We start from the raw sequence: 22398 nt of genomic DNA, 5'->3' as shown, positions 1-22398 counted from the left end.
ATAGAGTGCAATTCATAGTTATAAGCAGATTTAAAGAGGAGTTTATAGGTAGTTGAGCAACTTAGAACTCCTATAGCAATGCGTGTTGATTTGTGTTTTAAGTGGGAGATATTTGTTCGTTTAGGTCCATTTGCTGGATTTTCCCAACATTGTGATCAAAGGGTCTGAGCTGCAATTGCCTTTTCAAGCTTGTCTGAAAGTGGAGAAGTTTGGTGATCTAATTTTAAAGGCAACCGAACCACAAATGGTGTTGTTTAACCTCTATGATGACTGGCTGAAGACCATTTCATCCTATACTGTAAGTAGTGTTTTATTCATTTATGGGAGGAATATCCAATAACTAGGTCATTGAAAGTTCATATTCTCTCACTGAATCTTTGAATTTGGCTCCTTCCTTTCCCTGAGTAAATGTTGTGCATCATAATATACAAAAGTACTTGACACATTCTACAAATTTACATTTTAAGAACATTCAGGAAATAATAAATATGGCATTTAAACTTTAGAACTCTTAAAGGTATATTGCAAATTTCTTTGGTAAAGAATTCAATTTCAATACTGATGGCTGCAAAACAAAGCCTAAACTTTCACCAACTTTTCCTGGTTATAAAATACCCATTGCTGTCTTTCACTCTTGCTTCCAGTCTTCACTGCTACTTATCACTTCCAGCTACATAATGTTGCAGATTAATGTCTCTCTTTCCCATTTTTGATAAATCCCTGGTGGAGACTTCATCATCTTAAACTGAATTTACTATGTGCTCTTGAATATTATACTTGTAATTCATTGTAAAGTATATTAAAAAAAATAGCTGTAGTCTGTTTTCCTTCAACCCCTCTAAATCTCAATATCATTGCTTTATAAATTCTTAAGCTCACATTCATTATGATTCATTTTAAATTTAATCTGACTTAGTGTCATCTCTACCAAATGTAGTCAATCTTCTCCTCCACTACCAGTTTGATTGGAATAGTTTACTCCTTATTTCTCATCCCTGTTCTTCACCTTTTGTTTTCTGCTCTTTTTTTTTGTTTACTTTAACTCTTAGTAATTCAGAAGTTCTTTCCTTCTCCCCTCTATCACAGCAGCAAGCTCTTTCTTAGATTTGAATCTTCGTAATCCCACTGTCTACTCGATTAGGAATTTACTGCTTTTGTATTTCCTGGTGATGCATTTCCAAGGTGATTAAAGAATTATTTTGTAGTTACAGGAATTAATATTTACACTTGTGTGTTTGTGTTTTACTTATGAATACATATTGATATAATGTGGTAATACACAGATTGTATTTTAGTATATGAGGTGGCTTTTCTAAACCAGTATCAACTGGAAATTTAAAATTAGACTGATATTGTTAGCTGGACAAACCCATTGCCATCTTTAAATATAAATCAAACTGCTGTGGAGTTCATAAATATATGTTCACCTGGTGCATTTTTAGAAATTATGTTTGGGAAAGTTCACGCACCTGTGTCTCCCAGATGAATGTAGACCTATGCAGGTGGAGCAAAAGGAAAAAAAACACCTAAGTTTTGTGGGAGCAAATGGCAAGAAGGTAGTTTAGAAGCTGGAAGACTTACATAATGTGCCATGCTCTCTTTTATTGTGGCAAAGTTTCTAGTTCAGAGTATTATCTGTCTTGGCTTCTTTATGTGAATTTATTGATCAGTCTGATTTGGGGGACTTGTGATTTACTGTTAGTACATACCATTTGGAAAGCCAGAAGAGTCTACAGCATACATGCATGCAAATATTTTGGCTAAATGGATAAATTTTCAATTTACTTGGATATTTCAGTAGGCTGAGATACACCTCTTCCCTTTATTTCTCCTTATGGTGCTGGGTTTATAGGCATTCTCTCGACTGATTTTGATTCTTCGAGCACTCCACGTGAATAATGATCGTGCAAAAGTAATCCTGAAACCTGACAAAACTACAATAACAGAGCCTCATCATATCTGGCCAACACTTACTGATGAAGAATGGATCAAAGTGGAAGTACAGTTGAAAGATCTCATTCTGGCTGATTATGGCAAGAAAAACAAGTGAGTAATTGCTTAAAAAAATGCAACTGGGGAGAAAACTTCATGTTTTTGATCATACTATTCACTTGAAATCCATTCAGGGTTACTTATGAAGGAATGTGTACTATCTTGTAGTTTGAGGCACTTAAAATCTGATTTATTTTTCAAACTTGCTTGACTGCCTTAAATTGCAGGCTGTCCCCAAGTAACAAACAGGTTCTGTTGTAGATGTCCATCTGTTAATTTTGTCAGTAAATAGAAAATTCAGTGGAAATGGGAACCATACCTCAACAGTAAATAATGAATGATATCAAAGTGCATGAAACTATGAGAAAAAATTGGATTGGATGTGGCTAGGCATATTAACTGAAGTTTTATCTTGCACTTGGATTCTATGAATTGTCCATTATATTCATTTAATTATTGTTTTGAATTCTAGTGTAAATGTGGCATCGCTAACTCAGTCTGAGATTCGTGATATCATCTTGGGAATGGAGATTTCTGCACCCTCTCAACAGAGGCAACAGATTGCTGAAATTGAAAAGCAGACCAAAGAGCAGTCTCAGCTAACAGCCACACAGACCCGTACTGTGAATAAGCATGGTGATGAAATCATCACTTCAACAACCAGCAACTATGAAACCCAAACTTTCTCATCCAAAACTGAGTGGAGAGTCAGGTACAGTTTTTTTTATGTTTAGCACAATCAAACTCAGTTCATATTTTAAATTGAATTGCTTCCTCATTGCCTGACATTGTAATCTGGAGCTGTTGTGTTTAGGGCTTTTTATCCTTGGCATTTGCTTTATTACTAGTTATACAGTAATATACAAAAGTGTTAGGCACCCTAGTTTTTTTTATATATGGTTTCAAATGATATGGCCTCCACAAAGTCCTGATCTCAACATTATCGAGGCTGTCTGGGATAACCTAGAGAGACAGAAGCAAGTAAGACAGACAAGGTCTATAGAACCGTGGCAGGTTCTCTAAGATGCTTGGAACAATCTCCAAACCAATTTTCTTTAAAAAATCTGCATGACAGTGCATCTGAGAATTGATGCAGTTTTAAAGGCAAAGGGTGGTCACACCAAATACTGGTTTGATTTAGTGTTTTTTTTACTGTTTACTGCTCTTTAATTTTTTTGATATTTAGAAACTTCTCATTCCTCTATTTTTAAAGCATCCTCACTTTACAAACTTTACTTTTACATGTGCTTAAGACTTTTGCATAGTTCTGTATCTGGAAGCAATTTTAGAATACATAAATATACCAGTTTACAATGTTCTAAACAGTATCCTTTTAAAACCTTAAACTGATCAATTCTGATTTGCTGAAAAATTCTAATCATTACTGAATTGGAGGCCAAGGATTAAAGACCCATTTATGATTATCAGGTACAGACATAACATTGGGTACATAATGTAGAAATCTGTATGAGTTAACCTTGAGACATATCTGCAAAATTCACTTTCACTTAGGGCAACCCAAGCATATTGTGTTTTATGCAAAGTAGGATTATGTTGCAAGTCTTCAAGTTAAGATGTGGGTTAGCACAATATCTTCCAAGTTTTAATTATATTACAATTTTATGAAACAGTGCAGTTTACATTAATTGCTTCTTACCATCTGATATTTTTCTCTCTTTATGAATTAGACAGGACAACACATTGGGGGCTAATGAAGCTAGTTTCCTTCAAAGTTTCAGTGTTAACAATAACTTTAGCATTTTCATCCTGATTTTTGCTTTCCCGTTAAAATATGCTGCACTGTGTTAAGTTTTAACAAGCCCAATGCTTACTGAAAAATGTGATTACTACACAGTGTAAATCCTTCAATAGCTATTTGGCTAACTTATCAATATACTACTAATCATTAAATGGAAAAAAGATTGTTGACTTTTCCCCTTACTAGGAATACTGTATAAATACTTGTGTTAATAATTTAGAATAACAACTGGATTGTCTCTTTTCAAACCTGCTCAAGTCAGTGAAGTTAAATAATTCAGTATTCCACTTAATAGTTGAAATGATGCAACTGTGTAATCCAGAGTATTTAGGAGCAAACTGTTTGGGAATTAGAACAATGACATAATCTGAATTCAGATTTTCTAAATAGGGTACTTTTTCAGTGCAATTAAAATGAGTAAATATGCGCAGGTGTAAAATTCTACAGTCATATAATTGCCAGACGATCCAATCTTTAATGGGGACAGTTGTGTTCCATGCTTATGTGTATTTATTCTGTACAGGGCAATATCTGCTGCCAACCTTCATCTTCGAACCAATCACATTTATGTTTCCTCTGATGATATCAAAGAGACTGGCTATACCTACATCCTCCCCAAGAATGTGCTAAAGAAATTCATCTGCATTTCAGATTTGAGAGCACAGGTAAACTACCCCTGCAGTATAAGAACATGTTTCATTATATTGGCCTAATGAAAATATATTTGCCTTAATTTCTTAAAAGCTTAACTTGAATTGGAAAATTGCATGAAATACTTAGACTATATGTTGCAAATTTTACTGCAGAACATATAAAAACCATGAGATTAAAGATTTTTCAAACTGATTGGCTAGCAATTTCTGTCACAACCCTATAAAGAATGATAATTTGTTTTTGTTAATATTTTTGGTCACGGTGGCTATATAGTGGTAAAAACAATTGTCTCAGTATAATGCTGAGCAACGGATACTACAAAGAAAGTACATTTGTGATACAGATTTAAGTTAAAAGGTGTTTCCAAAAATGATGATATTTCAGTGGTTAAATTATCATATTTATATTATCAAATCATAGCAATTTGTCCGCAATGACTATTTCCATGAGAACTCTGCAAAATGTTGTCGAAAAATATCAACAAGTTATGTAATCACATAGCTTGAATGCAAACCAGTTAGTTTTCTGACTGCATATTCCACTAGAATTAATTGCGATAATTGTCAAGAACTAATTTTGATTTATTTCCATCAGCTGCTTGAAGTATTTTCCACTTGTGTTACTTGTCAGCAGCGATCACTTAAGCTGACCATATAACAAACCATAAATTGATATGGGGATAGGACAAAAATTGTGCTTTGTTGTTGCAATTCATTTATGTTAAAATAGAATTGGAATATAAAGTGATTATTAGGTCCTTCAGTAGTGCGAGGAGAAGGATGAGTTTAATCTGAGTATTATTTTAGGAATTGACCAAGCTTAACGCAATGTAAATATTAATTTGAATTTTCAAAATAATTTACAATTGAGCCAATTACAGTAAAACAATTCTTTTATAGATTGCTGGGTATCTGTATGGTGTGAGTCCTCCAGATAACCCCCAGGTGAAGGAAATCAGATGCATCGTAATGGTACCACAGTGGGGAACCCATCAGACTGTGCATCTGCCTAATCAGCTACCGCAGCATGAATACCTGAAGGTACAAGACAGTCATTGGTTTAATGTAATGTATGTTATACGGATGTTATATAAGTATTGATTCAGCTTTTATTACTGAACTGTTAATATATTCTATACATCAAATTATACATCTGGCTAAGTTTGTCTTCATGCTAAGTTTTAAATGGGTCTCTCACGTAATATTATCGTTCGGGTTTGATTATTGTTCCTTTGTGATGTATCTGCATATGAATTAGCCATCAGGTAAATGATCATTCAGTTGAGAGAATTTAAAATCTTTTAATTAGATACTCTGTTAAGGTGAAAACTGCGTTTGATTAGCATGGTATATTAATTTGAAAATATCTCTTTAGGAAATGGAGCCTCTTGGCTGGATTCACACCCAACCAAATGAGTCTCCTCAGTTGTCGCCACAAGATGTCACCACCCATGCAAAAGTAATGGCTGACAACCCATCCTGGGATGGAGAAAAGACCATCATTATAACATGCAGGTAAAAAGGATAGAATTTCTTGAGCACCTTGAATGGTCAAAGCAGAGGTGATTTTGTCTATATCTGTGTCTGGTGTAGATTGGGGCATAGCAAATAATTCACATAGAAGATGTGTAAATACTGATGCGAACATAATTACAGAATGGTAACACTTTCATGCTCAGTGCTTGTTGCGTCCAGCAGGATCCAAGCTTGTTTTTATGTCTGTGACTTCATAATGTTACAAGTCCGGCAACAATGAATATAGAATTGAGTCAGGTTTTATAAACAAATAAACATTTATTAAACTCTGCTCAACAAAAATGAAAAGTAAACAGTCGACTAACTTAACCGAAAGTTAACTGCTATTCGGCAACTCTGGAACAGTTCTTAAAGTGGTAAATGCAAACACAATCTTAAAAAGTGGTAAATACGAAAGTCCAAGTGATTTATACAGTCTATTAGGAGAGACTTTCCTGAAGTAACGAATTCCTCGACAATGTGACGTTACTGCTGATCCCAGCCAAAATATGCCTTGTCCAAAGGATTCACGACAAAGGAAATGAAAATGGCTTAAAGGAAATTACCTTTTTGTTGGCGAATGAACACTGCACAACCCTTTCTGCTCTTACAAGCAGGGGTTATCTCAGATGCAGGTCACTATTTCCTGAATGAAGATTCAATGAGGTCGATCCTGTATAAACCGCCAAACGACACCAACTTTACTGGATCCTTCAGGTTCCCGTACTTTGGTAAAGTCTTAGCTCTCCAATACTTAGACTTTAAAATTAAATCAAAGATACATCAAACAAAGCTGGCAGCGATTGGCGAAACTGCCGGCACAGTGATTCTGTACCTTACAATAGAAAGTAAAACTCTAAAATGAAACTGCGTCATGAGACAAATACGCAGCATAACGGAGTAACTGACGAATTAGACGATGACTCAACTCAAAACTCCTGCGTCACAGCAGGCTTTCCCGTTTTATACCTGTTGGAACATGTCATCATGTGACCTCACACTGGCGGGAAATTACGTCACCCCACCATCACAAGAGCATTACATTAATGCTTACAAGATACTCAATTACATCATGGTCATAAGACAGTCACAAGATACCCACGGGGTATATAACAATACCATGTTGATTTTCTGCAGTTAGACTCATGAAAACAAATCTCAAGGGTTTGCATATGGTATATATTTGGTAGTAAGTTTACTTTGAATAAACCATTGGAAAATTTCTGCAAACAATAGTAAATTCATTCCACTAATGTTTAATTTCATTGCCCATTTTGGATGTATAATTTAGTAGCGTGTGCAGATCTATTTTCTTGAATGACTTCATGGCATCAGTCTAAGTTAGGAACTTCTTCAAAATTAACATTCTTCAATATGCTTTTCCTAATGTACATGAGTAATACAAGCTCAGCCTTCAGACTTCAATTGGTTTATGCTTTTTATTTCTGTGAGAATGGCAGAAAGTTTCACAATAAATAATTATAAACTGGTGTATTTTCCAGATTATGCTCCCACTGAATGTTCTGTTTCACAGTGCAGTGATTGGATGAAACCAAAACGTTTGAATATTCCTTTCAGTTACAGCATTGAATTAGTTAGAAGTTTAGCAATTTACTGTGAAATTGTTCGAAAAGTGTTCAGTATTTTAAATCATATTAAAAATCATAATGATCAAATAGAATGCAACATTTAAAGCTCTTGCATCTGCTTTTTTTTAAGTAAGCTAGATGTACTTATAGACCATTGAATGCATTTACTTTCAAAAGACACATAATAAAACAACACTTTAAGGTTATAAATTATTATTGACAAATGCTTAAGTGTAATTGTTGTCATAACCTTTTCACCAGCAAAGCCTTTAAATCTGACCCAGTTACCCACTTAGAAGTTTTTTTAAAAAATCTTGTCATTTATTTATTTATTTAGCGATACAGCATGGAACCAGCTCTTCCGGCTCAATGAGCCATACTGCCCAGCAACCCACCTATTTAACACTAGCCTAATCACAGTAGAATTTGCAGTGATTACTTAGCCTACTCAACTCTGGACTGTGGGAGGAACCCGGAGAACCCAGAGGAGACCAGCGTGGTCACGGGAAGAACATACAAACTCCTTATAAACAGTGCCAGAATTGAACTTGAAGGCCCCAAGCTGTAATAGCATTGTGCTAGCTGCTATGCTACCGTGGCGCCTGCAGTTTCAGTTTGACTGGATTTTTTCAACGTGTTACAAAGTTAATTAAAAATAAAAGAAAATTACTGTGGCTTTATAAACATCTGTACATATTTTTGGTTCTAAGTGCATTGTTCTTCTTCTTCAGTTTTACTCCAGGTTCTTGTACGCTGACTGCATACAAGCTCACTCCAAGTGGTTATGAGTGGGGTAGACAGAACACAGACAAAGGCAATAACCCCAAAGGATATCTGCCCTCCCACTATGAAAGAGTGCAGATGTTGTTATCAGATAGATTCCTTGGTTTCTTCATGGTACCCGGGCAGAGTTCCTGGAACTACAACTTCATGGGTAAATACCTTATGATTTTAATTGTATTTATTCCATTTCTCAATCACAATGGCAAAAAAGGAAGTTGTCATCAACCCGTGAAGTAGATAATCTTTAATGTCCATTTATACCAAATGTGCCATTGATCAGCGATTGGAAAATGGAAGTTTGAAGTGATAAAGCTTATTCGCGATATATTCATGAAGCAAGCTTTCATTCTGTTCTTACTTGCCAGCTCGTTTTGTTCTTTCTTGAAGTGATTGACTGTTTGATAAGGTGCAATACATTATAATCCTTTGCAAGATTGCAACATTTTTAATTTGTGGAACAGTCTGGTTTATGGGTTGTAAAAAAAAGTTGATTATATTGTACTAATAGGTTATGCATTTTGAAATTACATTCAGACTTATTAATTCTAGCTTTCTGTTGCATGTCAATCTTTATTTAAACGCTATGCTAAACAAGTAGTTAGTAGAAGCATCAATTCTGATACTTCATTTCTTGCTCTATAACCTTCTTGTGATTATTGAAGTCAAATAGTAACTGGTGTTGGTAGAACTCAGTTCTATTGCAAACTTGAGAAAAGCCCAATGGTTATTATTTGAGCTCGTGTTTCATTGTTAGGCTATGATCCTGACAGCCAAACTTGTCTTTATGATTTAACATTGTTTAAGTGGTCAAATAATTTGTGTAGAGACTTTTTCTGATTTTTGACTGAAGCATTGCTTTTACTTTTAATTAGGTGTACGGCATGATCCGAACATGAAATACGAGCTGCATTTGGCCAACCCTAAAGAATTCTACCATGAAGTTCACAGACCATCTCACTTTCTGAACTTTGCTTCGCTGCAAGAGGGTGAGATCTACAATGCAGACAGAGAAGACATGTACTCCTAGAAAGTCACGCATTTATCATGGAAATTGTGTACTGTTGATATTCAACAAATAAATTTTAATTCTCATGACCTCTGTTAAATTTCAGATTTTGTTCATAGTACAAGTTCAACCCACATCTTGTGATAATCTGTGAGATGGTAATTTTGTGTTAAATATTTCCCTTTAACTGTGGCATCTACATAGTGAAAATTGAGCTACTTAAAACATTTATCTGTATTAAAACTGAATTTTCTTGTGCAATGATGTGTAGAGTTTAGAAATGCTGGATTAAAGTTTAAATTTTTAACTAAGCTCAAACCTGATTGAATTTTATAATATCTGATGAACACAAATGTTTTAGAAGTAAAGTATGCATCTTAATCTAATTTCATCAAAATTTTGCTTCATTCAGTAAGAAAGGTATTTTAGATCACAGTGAGGCCATAATTGCTACCGTGGTAGGTATTCCCATAGATAATGGAGCTACTCTGTTACATGATCTGCAGGTGTTGAATGTCCTAAAAGTTTGTAACAAAATGAGAGCAATGTATGTGCAGATCTTCCAATCTATTAGGCACAATTCCATTCTAATATCTTGTGGAAGACTCCTAGTGATGCTAAATATGAATCGGCCACTTTCCGAACTATGTCTTCAGGTATGGTCATTCTGGCATGCTATTCTCGCTTCCTTTCCTACCTGTCTTCAGCCAACAAAATGTATTTAAACTTTTGGGGTAAAAGAAACTGTTGGCTTTTTGAAATGGTTATTCTGCCTTTTTAGTTCCTGTACACAATATTGTATTGTGGTGTTATCAGGTCTGGCTTACATTTCTCCATAGTTCCCTGTTCAGCACTTCAAAGCAGGACAAATGGTATGTATAAGCTGACAAACGCCACAAGTTTAAAGCATGTTCTCAATTAATAAGCTTAGTAGCTAAGAAGTTGGGTGTTTTTGCAAAATTCACTGTTCTGGAAAATATAAATAATTCTTCATTTTGTTTAATGAGAATATGTTTATTCTATATAATGGTAACAATATAGATGAATGCAATAATTGCGAAGAGTAGCTTGTTAATTTTTCTCACAATCTAGTTACTAAGAAAAGTAGTTATAAAGGGGTTTGGGCCTGAACATTGACTGTTCCTTTTGCCTGGATGCTGCCTGATTGATTGGTTCAGTGTTTCTAGTACTGCATTTTAATTTTAAGATTTTCTGCAACTGCAGTTTTATTTATAAGTGCTGCTGTGACAGGCCCTCTGCCCCAGACACTGAGGCATACAAAGTACTGAGAAAGCTAAGGGGCCACTTGCAAAGCAGATGTGCTGAGAATGGAATTTGACTAAATTTGCATTTAATCAGCATCCAATACACTTTAGGATATCTTTGGGTATTGTAGCCTACTAATTTTTTTAAAATGCATAACCACTAGTTGAGGAAAGAGCAGCCAGTTTGATAAGTAAAGTACTCAATCACATTTATGATTTTAAAAGAATGTTAAAACTTGTTTATGGGATAAATATTGTCTGAGAACTTTTAAGGGTTAGTCCATGCTCTTTATGGAGGTGTTTGATGCTAGATAAGAGGGCAGGCATGCTGAATGTCTTCACTTTTGACAGTGCAACAGTCTTATGGTGAAGCTCTAAATAGTGCTCAAATTTCAGAAACAGGACTAGAGATGTGACATCTGTTCACAGAATGACAAGAACATGGAACTGACTACCACATGGTAGTGGTTGTAAATTGCATGAATGTTGGATAACGTTCAAGTGGGTGACAAAACTGCAGAATGAAGTCTTTATGAACTATCGAACAAAATGGAAAGTAGACGTGCACAGTGGTACAAATCAGATTGATGAAATCTGTTTCTGTGCTGTAAGTATGTAAATTATCACAGTAGTAGAATCACAGAAATTTGCACCATAGGTTATTCAACCCAGTGTATCCATGGCAGCTGGAGGAGAGCTGAAGAAACTAATAACATTTTCACATTTTTCTTGTTAAAAATAATGAGGGTTTTTGCCCCCCACTTTACTCGCAAATGACCTATGGTGTGTGTCTCAAATAGACTCTGACAACTTCATCCAGCCAAGCTTGGCGCCACCACTCCTACTGACAGGAGAAGGCAAAGGCGGGTTACTGGTGCCTTAAAACCAGTCGTTTCGAGCAGATGGGACTCCCAACTGTGCGAGGCAGCACATCTAGGAGGAAGAAACTCTGATCTCAAACCTCTGCTGCCTTGTGGCTATACCACTCATGGGGAAGGCTTCGAGAGTAAACCCCGAGGAAAAATCTGGAGCTGGAGTCCCTAAGGTAGTCCTACATTAAGTTCAAAACTGATCAGCAACTCCTGCGATGCTGCTGGTGCCAAACTGTACCGGTCTCTGCTGTTCCTTTGAATTCATCAACTGCATGGAAGAGGGGGAGTCTGCAGCATGGACTCCATATACTGCCCTGGCTTGAGAATCGGCTGATGATACCATGGCTATGATACCATGACCATAACATCTATGGTCAATCCCAATCAATGGAGGGCCTCAGATGTTTCAGTTAGATCTCCTTTTAGCCTCCAATTAAAACACTTAAATCTCCTTTTGGCTCCCAATGTTTCAGGATAAAATACTAACCAGGGTCTTGGCAATCTCTCTTCATTATTCCTTATCTTTGAAAATATTCTCTTATTTTTTGTGAAACTGTTTGGTGTGCATCAGGTGTTTCTTTAAATTGATCCATTATTAACAGGTATAATATGCAAACATAGTTCAATATTTGGGCTGCACAGTGGCATAACAGGTAGAGCTGATACCTGGGACCAGTGACCTCGGTTCAATCCGAACCTTCAGTGCTGTCTGTGTGGAATTTGCTTATTCAACCTGTAATCTGCATTTTCACCGGTGTTCTGGTTCCCCCACCACCCAAATTCCAAAGACATGCAGTCGGTTGTTCAGAAACTATTAATGTACCCTAGTGGTAAAAATAATTGGAATATGGAAAGAATAGTTTATAGAGAATATTAACAGAGAATGGGATTACTTTAGGAGGCCTATACCCATGCTGTAAAGAAATATGGAAATGTTTAAAGTTTCCTGATGTAGTTTCAATCAAAAATGTTGACAATTCCTTTTTTCCTGTAAATGATGTGCAATCTGCTGAATCTCTGCTCCTGATTCTCATGTCTCCTGTGTTTTAAAAAAAATCACATCATATGATGCTCCACAGTTAAAGTCATTGCAGCGTATGAAGGACAAAGGAATAAAGCATAGTTTCACTTCTCTTCACTTCAACTTCAAATGGGGAAGCAGAACGGTCAGTTTTCATGGTAAATGAGGATTTGGAAAACCTAATATAGAAAGTTGCTTGAACATTGATATCGCCTGACCTACTGTGTGTTTCCGCCATTTCCTGTTATTGTTTCATGTTTCCAGCATCCCCAGTATTTTATCTAGTTTACAGAATGGCGCCTCATTTCACAGCAGGATACACTCCTGTGGAAATGTTAACATACAAGATGCTCAAGGCATAGTTCAGTTTCATTCTAATTTGGAATGAAAACTGAAACAAAGCTATTTTAATGATACATGATATTTCAATTGCATGATACAATTTGCAATGATACAGCTCCAAAGGGATTTGGGCTGTTAAATTAGTTGACTATGATAAATTAGCCAGAGTGGAGATGGCTGTTAAGGCAATCAGACAGTTAATGGGCACACATGATGTTGGAATTTAGAGCAAAAAAAAAGTGCTAAAGGTTCAGGCAGTATCTGGAGGAAAATGGACTGTCGGTGTTTCGGTTTGATACCTCTCATCTAGACTGAAAGATAAAGGCGAGGTCTCCAACATAAAGAGGTGAGAGAAGGGTGGATCCAGGTGAGGAGAGGTGATAGGCAGAGAGAGGCGTGGAATGAGAAATGGAGGCTGGGAGATGATCGGTGGAGGCAACACAAGGCTGAAGATAATGGAATCAGATGGGAAAGAAGGTGGAGCTTGGAATCAAATAAGGGAGGTGGGTAAGCAGATTGGAACCTTCGGGGAAGGGGACCCAATGGGAGGAGTGTCTTGGTATTGGGTATGTGACAGGGCATAATAGAGGAAATTAAGATGAGGATTGGAATTAATAGGATTGTTCTGGGCACTAACATGGAGTTGATGAGCTGAATTGTCTCCTGTACCATAACATAATATCAAAAGTATATCAAAGTTTTGTGAGACTGTGTACTCAGAGCTCTTCTCAGGAGATGTCACGCAATGTTAGGGAAGTAAAGTAAGTACATGGTTACATTATCTCAAGAAAGGAAAATATTTCCATTAGATGCAGATGATTTCCTGAAGTATACTGAAGAAGACTGAAGATAAAGATACCAAACACAAGCGGTATCTTGAGAAACATGTACAAAATCCTGGAGGAAATCAGCAAGCCAAGCTGTATCTATGGTGGGAAATAAATATTTGGTGTTTCAAATCAAGACCCTTCATCAGGACATTGATGAATAATCAAGATTCAAGAAACTGATCTGTGATAGACACTGGTTTGTCCAGAATTGGAATATTGTGTCCATTTCTGGAAAGCCACTCTTTATAATGGTTGCAGACGTGCTTTAATAGAATAATTCCAAAGATGAGGGATTTTAGCTAGAGTCTGTTTCCTAGAACAGAAGAAGTTGAGAAGAGATCTCAATGAGTTTATTAATAGATAAAAGGTTCAGGCAGAGCAGAGAAAAACTCTCTGGAAGAAGACTTTTCTTTAGCATTCATTTCAAAAGGACTGGAATATAAAAGTAAGGATGTAATGCTGAGACTTCAAAGGCAATGGCAAGATCAAATTTGGAGTATTGTGAGCAATTTTGGGCCCACTACCTAAGAAAGGAAATGCTAGCGCTGGAAAGTGTCTGGAGGAGGTTTACGAAAATGATCCTCAGAATAAAAGAGTTAACATATGAGGAATATTTGGTGACTCACTGGAGTTTAAAAGAATTAGATGAATATCTCATTGAAACCTATTGAATATTGAAAGACCTGGATAAAATGGATATGGAGAGGATGCTTCTAATTATGGGAGAGTGTCATGGTGCAGTCTCGAAGGACTGGACCCAGGTGCAGAGGAATGGCAGTCTTTCTCTGTCATGGAGGTTGCTGGTACCCACTCAACCCAGAAGTTCACAACTTGAACTAGGAGCAGAGGAATGGCAGGATCCCCAGGAAGGGTCAGAATCAAGAGTTTAGACATCAGAATAGCAACCGAGCCTCAGAGGAGTGACTGGACAACACCATGAAACAATTCATTCTTTCTGACACAATGACCTTCAGCAAGGCACTGATCCAGATCATAGAATGATTATAAATGATCATAGAATGCCGGAAACATGTGTCAGCCCTGATTAACTTGACAAGATTAAACCAAAAAACACAAGGGCTTAACAACTCTAGTTAAGATATTGATTAGTAAATACAAAAAGACCCTAAAAGCTCAATGCTCTATGGCAAACCACAGGGCTCAAGACAGTACCTCTACCTCTAAGGCTAGCACCTGACAACCCAGGGAGCTCTGGAGGCAGGTCTGAAAAACGCAAGGCAGAACCTGGAGCTCAACCTCTTCAGGCAGGTCAGAAAAACACATGGCAGACTTGGAGTTTGAGGCAGCAGTGGAAAATCCGGAACAGCTCTGGTGGTCCTGAGGCAGATCTGAAAGAAACACGAGACAGACCTCTTGGGGGCAGGGCTCATGACAGAGAGTCTTAAGACCGGAGGGCACAGGCTCAGAACAGAAGGATGTCCCTTTGAAGAGGAATTTCTTTAGCCAGAGGGTCCTGAATCTGTGGAATTCATTGCCATAAGTGGCTGTGGTGGCTAAGTCAATGGGTAATTTAAAGTGGAGTTTGATAGGTTCTTGATTAGTAAGGGCATCTAAGGTTACAATGAGAAGACAGGAAAATGGGTTTGAGAGGTAAAATAAATCAGCCATGATTGAATGATGGAGTAAACTTAATGAGGCTAATGGCCAAATTCTGCTCCTCCATCCTCAGGTCTTATGTTCTAAGGGGCAAGGGCCAGGGGAATGTAAAATTAAATACTTGGGAAACAACGCAGAGTTACATAGGTAATGTTCTTTAGCACTGAGTAGTTAGAAAGTGCTGTTCATTGCTGGGTGTGGAATCTATGGGAATAGCATGCAAAAGAGAATCAGCTAAGTACTTGACAGAATTTGCACACCTTTGTGACTAGAGTATTGAGTGGGACAAGCTGCACTGTTTATGAACTGAGCCAAATGAATTTGTTTGGTCGAGTGGTGTCCTTCCTTCCTGTAATTGAATACTTTCCTGTAAATTTATTCCTTTATATATAATTGATTCCTGGGATGGTGAGCTTGTTGCATGAGGAGCGTTTAAATAAACAGGTTTAGAGGAGTCAGAAGGGATTATTTTGAAACATTCATACAAAATGCATATCAGGTTTTAGAGTGTATAGTACTGTGCAAAAATCTTGGGCGCGCATGCATGCATGCACGCACACGCACATATATCTAGCTAAAGTGCCTAAGACTTTTGCATAGTACTGTAATTGTCAACGTGGAGCAGAGAATGAGTTTGTAAATCTCGCAGGAGCAGAAAATGCTGGGAATGCAGAGTGTGGAGCACCAGGGGTGGTGTGGGACAGGTGGCAGAAAAGGGGTGCCAGAGGCGGGTGGGGAGCGGGGTTGGGGCGGCGCGGATGCAGACAAACACAGCCCTGAGACACCAGGCAAGATCATTTGATTCCAAAAAAACTGTTTCTTGATCATTACAGAATGTCTTTCTGGTGCTTCCTGCTTCCTCCCCTCCATCTTCCCCTTTTCCCAATCATGATTCCCCTTGCCCTGTTCCCTTCCCACTCTCAGCCCACAATGGAGACTCATATCAGAATCAGGTTTATCATCACTCAGCAGTACAGTGCAATACATAAAAATACTACAGTACTGTACAAAAGTCTTGGGCACCCTGGCTATATATATGCCCAAGACCTTTGCACAGTACTGTAGTTGCAGAGCTGATGTTTTCTCTGACCGGGGTGTCAGTCTAAAAACTGGTAGTTGTCTTTGAAAGACAGAGAAGCAAAGAAGACAGTGAATTTTGCAATTCACTCTACCCAAGGGAGCTGTCACTGACTGTATTCAAGAGACAAAAGAAACATTGGCACTGAGGTGAAACAAAACTCTTTAATGAATGATAGAGCAGACACAATAGGCTGAATGGCCTACTCCTGCTCCTAGTTCAAGATTCCAGATTGTTTAGTCTTATTTCCTGTACACAAGTGTATAGGAGAACAAAATAATTGTTACTCTGGATCCGATGTAGCACACAAAAACACACACAAACGATAATGAATACAATAATAATAATAATAATAATAATAATAATAATAATAATAATAATAATATACAATAAATATAGCCACTTGAGGTAGTTTATGTACCTAGATTGATTTGTATGTCTATAAAGTGCATTTGTAGAAGGTCATGAGTATGGATGTGCATAGTTCAGATCTCTTCAGGCTCCTGCGAAAGTAGAGGCATTGGTGAGCTTTGCTGACTGTGTAGGATGTGTTCTGAGAAGTTGTGTCTGGTGTGCACTCCCAGGTGTTTGAAACTGTTTGCAGTTTCCACTGCTGTGCCGCCGATGTAAGGGGGGGGGGGATGGGGGGTGAGTGGTGCGAGTTCTCCTGGAGTCGATAACCATTTCCTTTGCCTTGTTGACATTGAGGAAGAGGTTATTTGCCCGGCACCAGAGCTCTTCCGCCTCCTCTCTGTAGGGCATCTCATCACCTGTCGTGTCGCCTGCGAACTAGGCAATGTGATTACTCGGGTGCTGGACCATGAGGATGTGTGAGCTCCTTCAGCATTGTGAGCAGTGGGCTCAGTGCACAGCCCTGGGAGACACCCGTGTTGAGAACGATGGGGAGGAAGGAGCGGTGATGCATCCTGACTCTCTGAGGTCAGTTCAACACCCAGCAGCAGCGAGGAGTAGGAGTGTGTTCATCATTCCGACATTACCAGTCTATGATCTCCTCTACAGCCTTGGTGAGGCCGCACTCCCGGTGGAGGAGCAACACCTTATACAGTATTCCGTCTCCAACCTGATGGTATAAATATCGATTTCTCGAACTTCCAGGAATTGCCCCTCCACTTCTCCTTCACCGTTCCCCATTCCCATCCCCTCTCACCTTATCTCCTTACCCGCCCATCACCTCCCTCTGGTGCTCCTCCCCTTCCCTTTTTTCCCCCCATGGCGTTCTACCCTCTCCCATTCCTCCTTCTCCAGCCCCTTATCTCGTTCACCAATCAACATCTCACCTCATAACTTCACCCTCCTCCCCTCCCGATTTCATCTATCACCTACTGCCCGTGTACTTCTTCCTCCCCTCCCCACACCTTCTTACTCTGACTTCCCGCCTTTTTTTCTAGTCCTGATGAAGGGTGTCGGCCTGAAACTCTTTGCTGCCCGGCCTGCTGAGTTCTCCAGCATTTTGTGTGTATTACTTGGATTTCCAGCATCTGCAGATTTTCTGCGTCTGTGACCACTTTGGCCACTTCGCACTACAATGGATAATTCTTTTTGTTCTAATTGTGCTGTTTCTTCTAGAAATTGTGTATAATTTATGTTTTACTTGTGAATGTTGCTTCTCTAAAGCTTCGTGGCTTTGATCCTGCTGCAAGTCGGGTTTTCATTGCACCTGTGCATACACACACGTACTTGTGCAACTGACAAATAAACTCGACTTTGTCTTGTTGACACGGGTTTTCTTTCTGCCGTCAGATGCTACACAGCAGAATGACAAATGTTCACGTGAACTCACTAGGTTTAGAGGAAGTGCCGGAATAAAGGTTCCATCAAATTGGAGGGGAGCGTGGGAACGAAACTGGGTAAATTGCAAAGAAGCGTGAGAGATGGGATCTGTTGTGTCCTTGGGCTGTGGAATTAGGGCCCCGGTGAGTGGGATGGGAGCATGAGAATGGGGATACCGGTGAATGGAAAGGAGAACTGGACCACCGGTAAGGTGGGAAGGGGTGTAGCAAATATTCCCTGGTGATCCACATTGAACCATTGGAGATTTCTGAATTATCAGAGAAAGTGCTTTATTTTCCGGTTTTATGTATCCAGGTAAAGCTCCATAGTAATTCCTCTTTTTGACACATCAATTGGATCTGATCTTCATTTTTCATGAAATGCATTTAAATACATATAATAGGTGATATTTGATCAAATTAAACCCTCCCCCCCAAACGCTTTGATCAATATGAATTTCAGGAAGCATATCCGACATTAGAATAGTGATGAAAATAAAGAAGGCACCGCTGAGATTCGAACTCAGGATCTCCTGTTTACTAGACAGGCGCTTTAACCAACTAAGCCACGGCGCCAGTTACTACAAGTCTTTACATGATCAATTAAGAATATTCTATATTTCTCATTTTATTTCTTAATATTAGTTACATTGATTTTGAAATGTAATCAGAGTCATGTTCCTCCGCATCTAAATTCAACTGATGGCAACGTAATATGTTACTATGCACCTCATTCTTATTCCTGCAAGAGAAGAGGAATGAGTAACTTTTATATTCAAGAAATCAATTTCTGCATATAAGGTTATTATCTTTAGTTAAAAAGAGGCACGTTTATCCTGCAGTTGGATTATTCAAAGATTTTCCTCAGTCGGCGCCGTGGCTTAGTTGGTTAAAGCGCCTGTCTAGTAAACAGGAGATCCTGAGTTCGAATCTCAGCGGTGCCTTCTTTCTAGCATTTTAATTTAATTATCGGTCTAGTCCGCTCTCCGCTCGTTGGTTGCTTACTGCAGAATACAAGAAAGTAAATGTGATCATAGAATGCCGCATAATTCGTAAATAACTCCCGGAGATAGAAATGAATAACTCAGAGTAAGCGAGTTATTGCTATGCTGAAAATCTTGACCAGTGCACACAAAATGCTGGAGGAACGCATTAAGGCAGGCAGAAACTACATCTGCTGCCCTGTTTGAATCCGGACATAGGTTAGAAAGAGCAATTGAATAATCATTTGTCGCAAATGCAAAAAGGTGAAAGAACTTGTTCTTAGGTCAATGATGTCAGATGCTGTGCCCTCGGATAAAACCTCAGCCAGTGAACAGTCGGTAAGCAGTTAGTCTCAGCTATTCTTTAACCCTTTACCTTTTAGTTGTGTTGTGCAATACGCGCGATTTTCCCTGCACACAGGCGCAAAATTTGCGCAAAAACTTTCAAAGCTTCGGGAGCAAATAATTTTCCGAAAAGAGGAAATATTTCGAGGCTCTTCTCTTTAGGAGTGAGAAGGTTAGTGTGCGATATTCAATTTATATTATTACGGATAATAGAAGTTCAATCAGTGTAAATATAAGGATAACGGATAAATACGTGCAAATTAAAAATATTAAGATTACATTAGCAACTGACAGGTTGCGTATGTTCTTTAGGATTTATTTAAAGCGTTAAATCAGCCGGCGCCGTGGCTTAGTTGGTTAAAGCGCCTGTCTAGTAAACAGGAGATCCTGAGTTCGAATCTCAGCGGTGCCTACTACAGCTGAACATTTTTGCTGAAGATTTACAAGAATCACAAACAGTACCGTCGTTCAATTTCTGGATCAATCACTTTGGAACAATTTGAATAACCAGTTTTTCCAAAATAAAGGTCTACACGTTTTGCATCAGACTCTAGCCGTGTCCAGGTATTGAAGGGTGTCAGGGAAGAGAAGTGAGTGCAGTAACTATTACAAGGGAGAAGGTGCTCAAAAAGCTGGAAGACCTGAGGGTGCATAAGTAAGCGGGACCAGGTGAACTGTAGCCTGGGTTTCTGAAAGAGGTAGTGGTAGAGATTGTGGAGGTATTAGTAATGATCTTTCAAGAATCATTGAACTCTGGCATGATGCCAGAGGACTGGAAATTTGCCAATGTCACTCCACTCTGGAAGAAAGGAGGGAGGCAACAGAAAGGAAATTATAGACCAGTTAGCCTGACCTCAGTGGTTGGAAAGATGTTAGAGTCAATTGTTAAGAATGAGGTTACGGAGTACTTGGTGACACAGGACAAGATAGGACAAAGTTTCCTTAAGGGAAAAACTTGTCTGACAAATCTGTTGGAATTCTTTGGGAAGATTACAAGTAGGATAGATAAGGTGAATGCAGTAGATGTTGTGTATTTGGATTTTCAGAAGGCCTTTGACAAAGTGTCACACATGAGGCTGCTTACCAAGTTAAGAGCCCATGGTATTACAGGAAAATTACTGGCATGGTTAGAGCACTTGCTGATTGGCAGGAGGCAGTAAGAGGGAATAAAAGGATCCTTTTCTGATTGGCTGCCAGTGGCTAGTGTTTTTCTGCAGGGGTCAGTGTTGGGACCACTTCTTTTTATGTAGTATATCGATGATTTAGATGATGGAATAGATGGCTTTGTTGACAAGTTTGCAGCTGATACGAAGATTGGTAAAGCAGCAGGTAGTGTTGAGGAAACATGAAGTCTGCAGAAGGACGTAGACAGATTAGGAGAATGGGCAAGAAAGTGGCAAATGAAATACAGTGTAGGAAAATGCCTGATCATGTACTTTGGTAGAAGAAATAATTGTGCAAACTATTTTCTAAAAGGGAGAAAATCCAAAAATCTGAGATGTAAAAGGACTTGGGTCCCTTGTGCAGAACAACCAAAAGGTTAATTTGCTGGTTGAGTCAGTGGTGAGGAAGGCAAGCACAATGTTAGCATTCATTTCAAGTGGTCTAGAGTATAAAAGCAGGGAGGTGATGCTGAGTCTTTACAAGGTACTGATGAGGCCTCACCTTGAGTATTGTTCCTCATCAAAGAGAAGATGTGCTGGCGTTGGAGAGGGTTCAGAGGATTAAATTACCAGTAAAGGATTTAAACATTGCCAAAAAATCAGTAAGGGTAACATTTGGGAATAGTTACAGAATTCAGCAAAGGAGGACAAAGCATTGAAAAGAAAAGAGGAAAGTGGGTTACAGGAGTAAACAAGCAAGAAACATAAGAACAGACTGTTAAATGTGACATAAAGTGAAGATTATTAAAGGTTAATGCAGGCTTAGGAGAAATTAGCTCAGAGAATAAGCAAATGGCAGAGAAATTAAATATTTTATTTGTCATAAGTACTTCTGTGTGATCATATACAGCCCTGAGATTCATTTTCTTGTGGGAATAGTTAACTAATCTATAGAATAATAACTATAACAGAATCATTGAAAGGCCACCAACTAGGGCATGTAACCAGAATGAAGAAGACAACAAACTGTGCAAATACAAAAAGAAGGAAATAATAATAATAAATAAATAAATAGATAAATAAGCAATAAATAACTAGTACATGAGATGAAGAGTCATTGACAGTGAGTCAATTGGTTGTGGGAACAATTCAATGATGAGGCAAGTGAAATTGAGTGAAGTTATCCCCTTTGGTTCAAGAGCCTGTTGGTGGAGGGGTAATAGCTGTTCCTGAACCTGGTGGTATGAATCCTAAGGCTCTTGCACCTTCTTCCTGATTGCAGCAGCAAGAAGAGAGCATGTCCCTGATGATGGATACTGCATTCCTGCGACCGCGTTTCATGTAGATGTGCTGAAAAATTGGGACTGCTTTCGCATAATGGGCTGGGTCATATCCATTACTTTTTGCAGGATTCTCCATTCAATGGGTATTGGTGTTCCCATATCAGACCATGATGCAACCAGTCAATATACCCTTCATCACACATCTATAGAAGTTTGTCAAAGTTTTAGATGTCATGCTGAATCTCCGCAAACTCCTCAGGAAGTAGAGGTGTGGTCATGCTTTCTTCGTAATTGCACTTATGCACTGGACCCAGGACAGATCCTCCAAAATAATAACCCAAGGAATTTAAAGTTGTTAACCCTATCCACCTCTGATCCTTTGATGAGGACAGGCTAATGAACCCCTAGTATATTCCTTCTGAAGTTTATAATCAGCTCCTTGGTCTTAACAACATTGAGTGAAAAGTTGTTGTTAAGACACCACTCAGCCAGATTTTCAATCCCCTCCTATATGCTGATTAATCACCACCTTTGATTCGACCTACGACAGCAAACTTGAACAGGGAATTGGA

General features: G+C 38.4%; 1 protein-coding gene and 3 non-coding genes across 4 annotated transcripts in view; 3 read left to right on the top strand and 1 right to left on the bottom strand.

Annotated features, from left to right (window-relative positions):
* The window catches only part of prpf8 (pre-mRNA processing factor 8), a 40915-nt gene extending 31307 nt beyond the window's left edge, over positions 1-9608 (top strand). The window contains exons 35-42 of the mRNA XM_073053488.1: positions 125-298; positions 1853-2046; positions 2465-2704; positions 4275-4416; positions 5305-5445; positions 5780-5919; positions 8240-8442; positions 9164-9608. Coding sequence (XP_072909589.1) covers positions 125-298; positions 1853-2046; positions 2465-2704; positions 4275-4416; positions 5305-5445; positions 5780-5919; positions 8240-8442; positions 9164-9318 — 1389 coding nt within the window. The 3' untranslated portion in view covers positions 9319-9608. The remainder of the gene's footprint in view (positions 1-124; positions 299-1852; positions 2047-2464; positions 2705-4274; positions 4417-5304; positions 5446-5779; positions 5920-8239; positions 8443-9163) is intronic.
* A 9006-nt stretch (positions 9609-18614) lies between these two features.
* trnat-agu (transfer RNA threonine (anticodon AGU)) lies at positions 18615-18688 on the bottom strand. The gene has a single exon. It is a non-coding gene; the product is annotated as a tRNA-Thr (tRNA).
* Positions 18689-18982: 294 nt separating this feature from the next.
* Positions 18983-19056, top strand: trnat-agu (transfer RNA threonine (anticodon AGU)). Its single transcript has one exon. It is a non-coding gene; the product is annotated as a tRNA-Thr (tRNA).
* A 722-nt stretch (positions 19057-19778) lies between these two features.
* Positions 19779-19852, top strand: trnat-agu (transfer RNA threonine (anticodon AGU)). Its single transcript has one exon. It is a non-coding gene; the product is annotated as a tRNA-Thr (tRNA).
* The last annotated feature ends 2546 nt before the right edge of the window (positions 19853-22398 follow it).

Source organism: Hemitrygon akajei, chromosome 8, assembly GCF_048418815.1.
Source record: "Hemitrygon akajei chromosome 8, sHemAka1.3, whole genome shotgun sequence".
NCBI classification, from domain to species: Eukaryota; Metazoa; Chordata; class Chondrichthyes; order Myliobatiformes; family Dasyatidae; genus Hemitrygon; species Hemitrygon akajei.
Note: the sequence above shows the minus strand (reverse complement) of the source record. Positions and strands in the feature narration are given on the sequence as shown.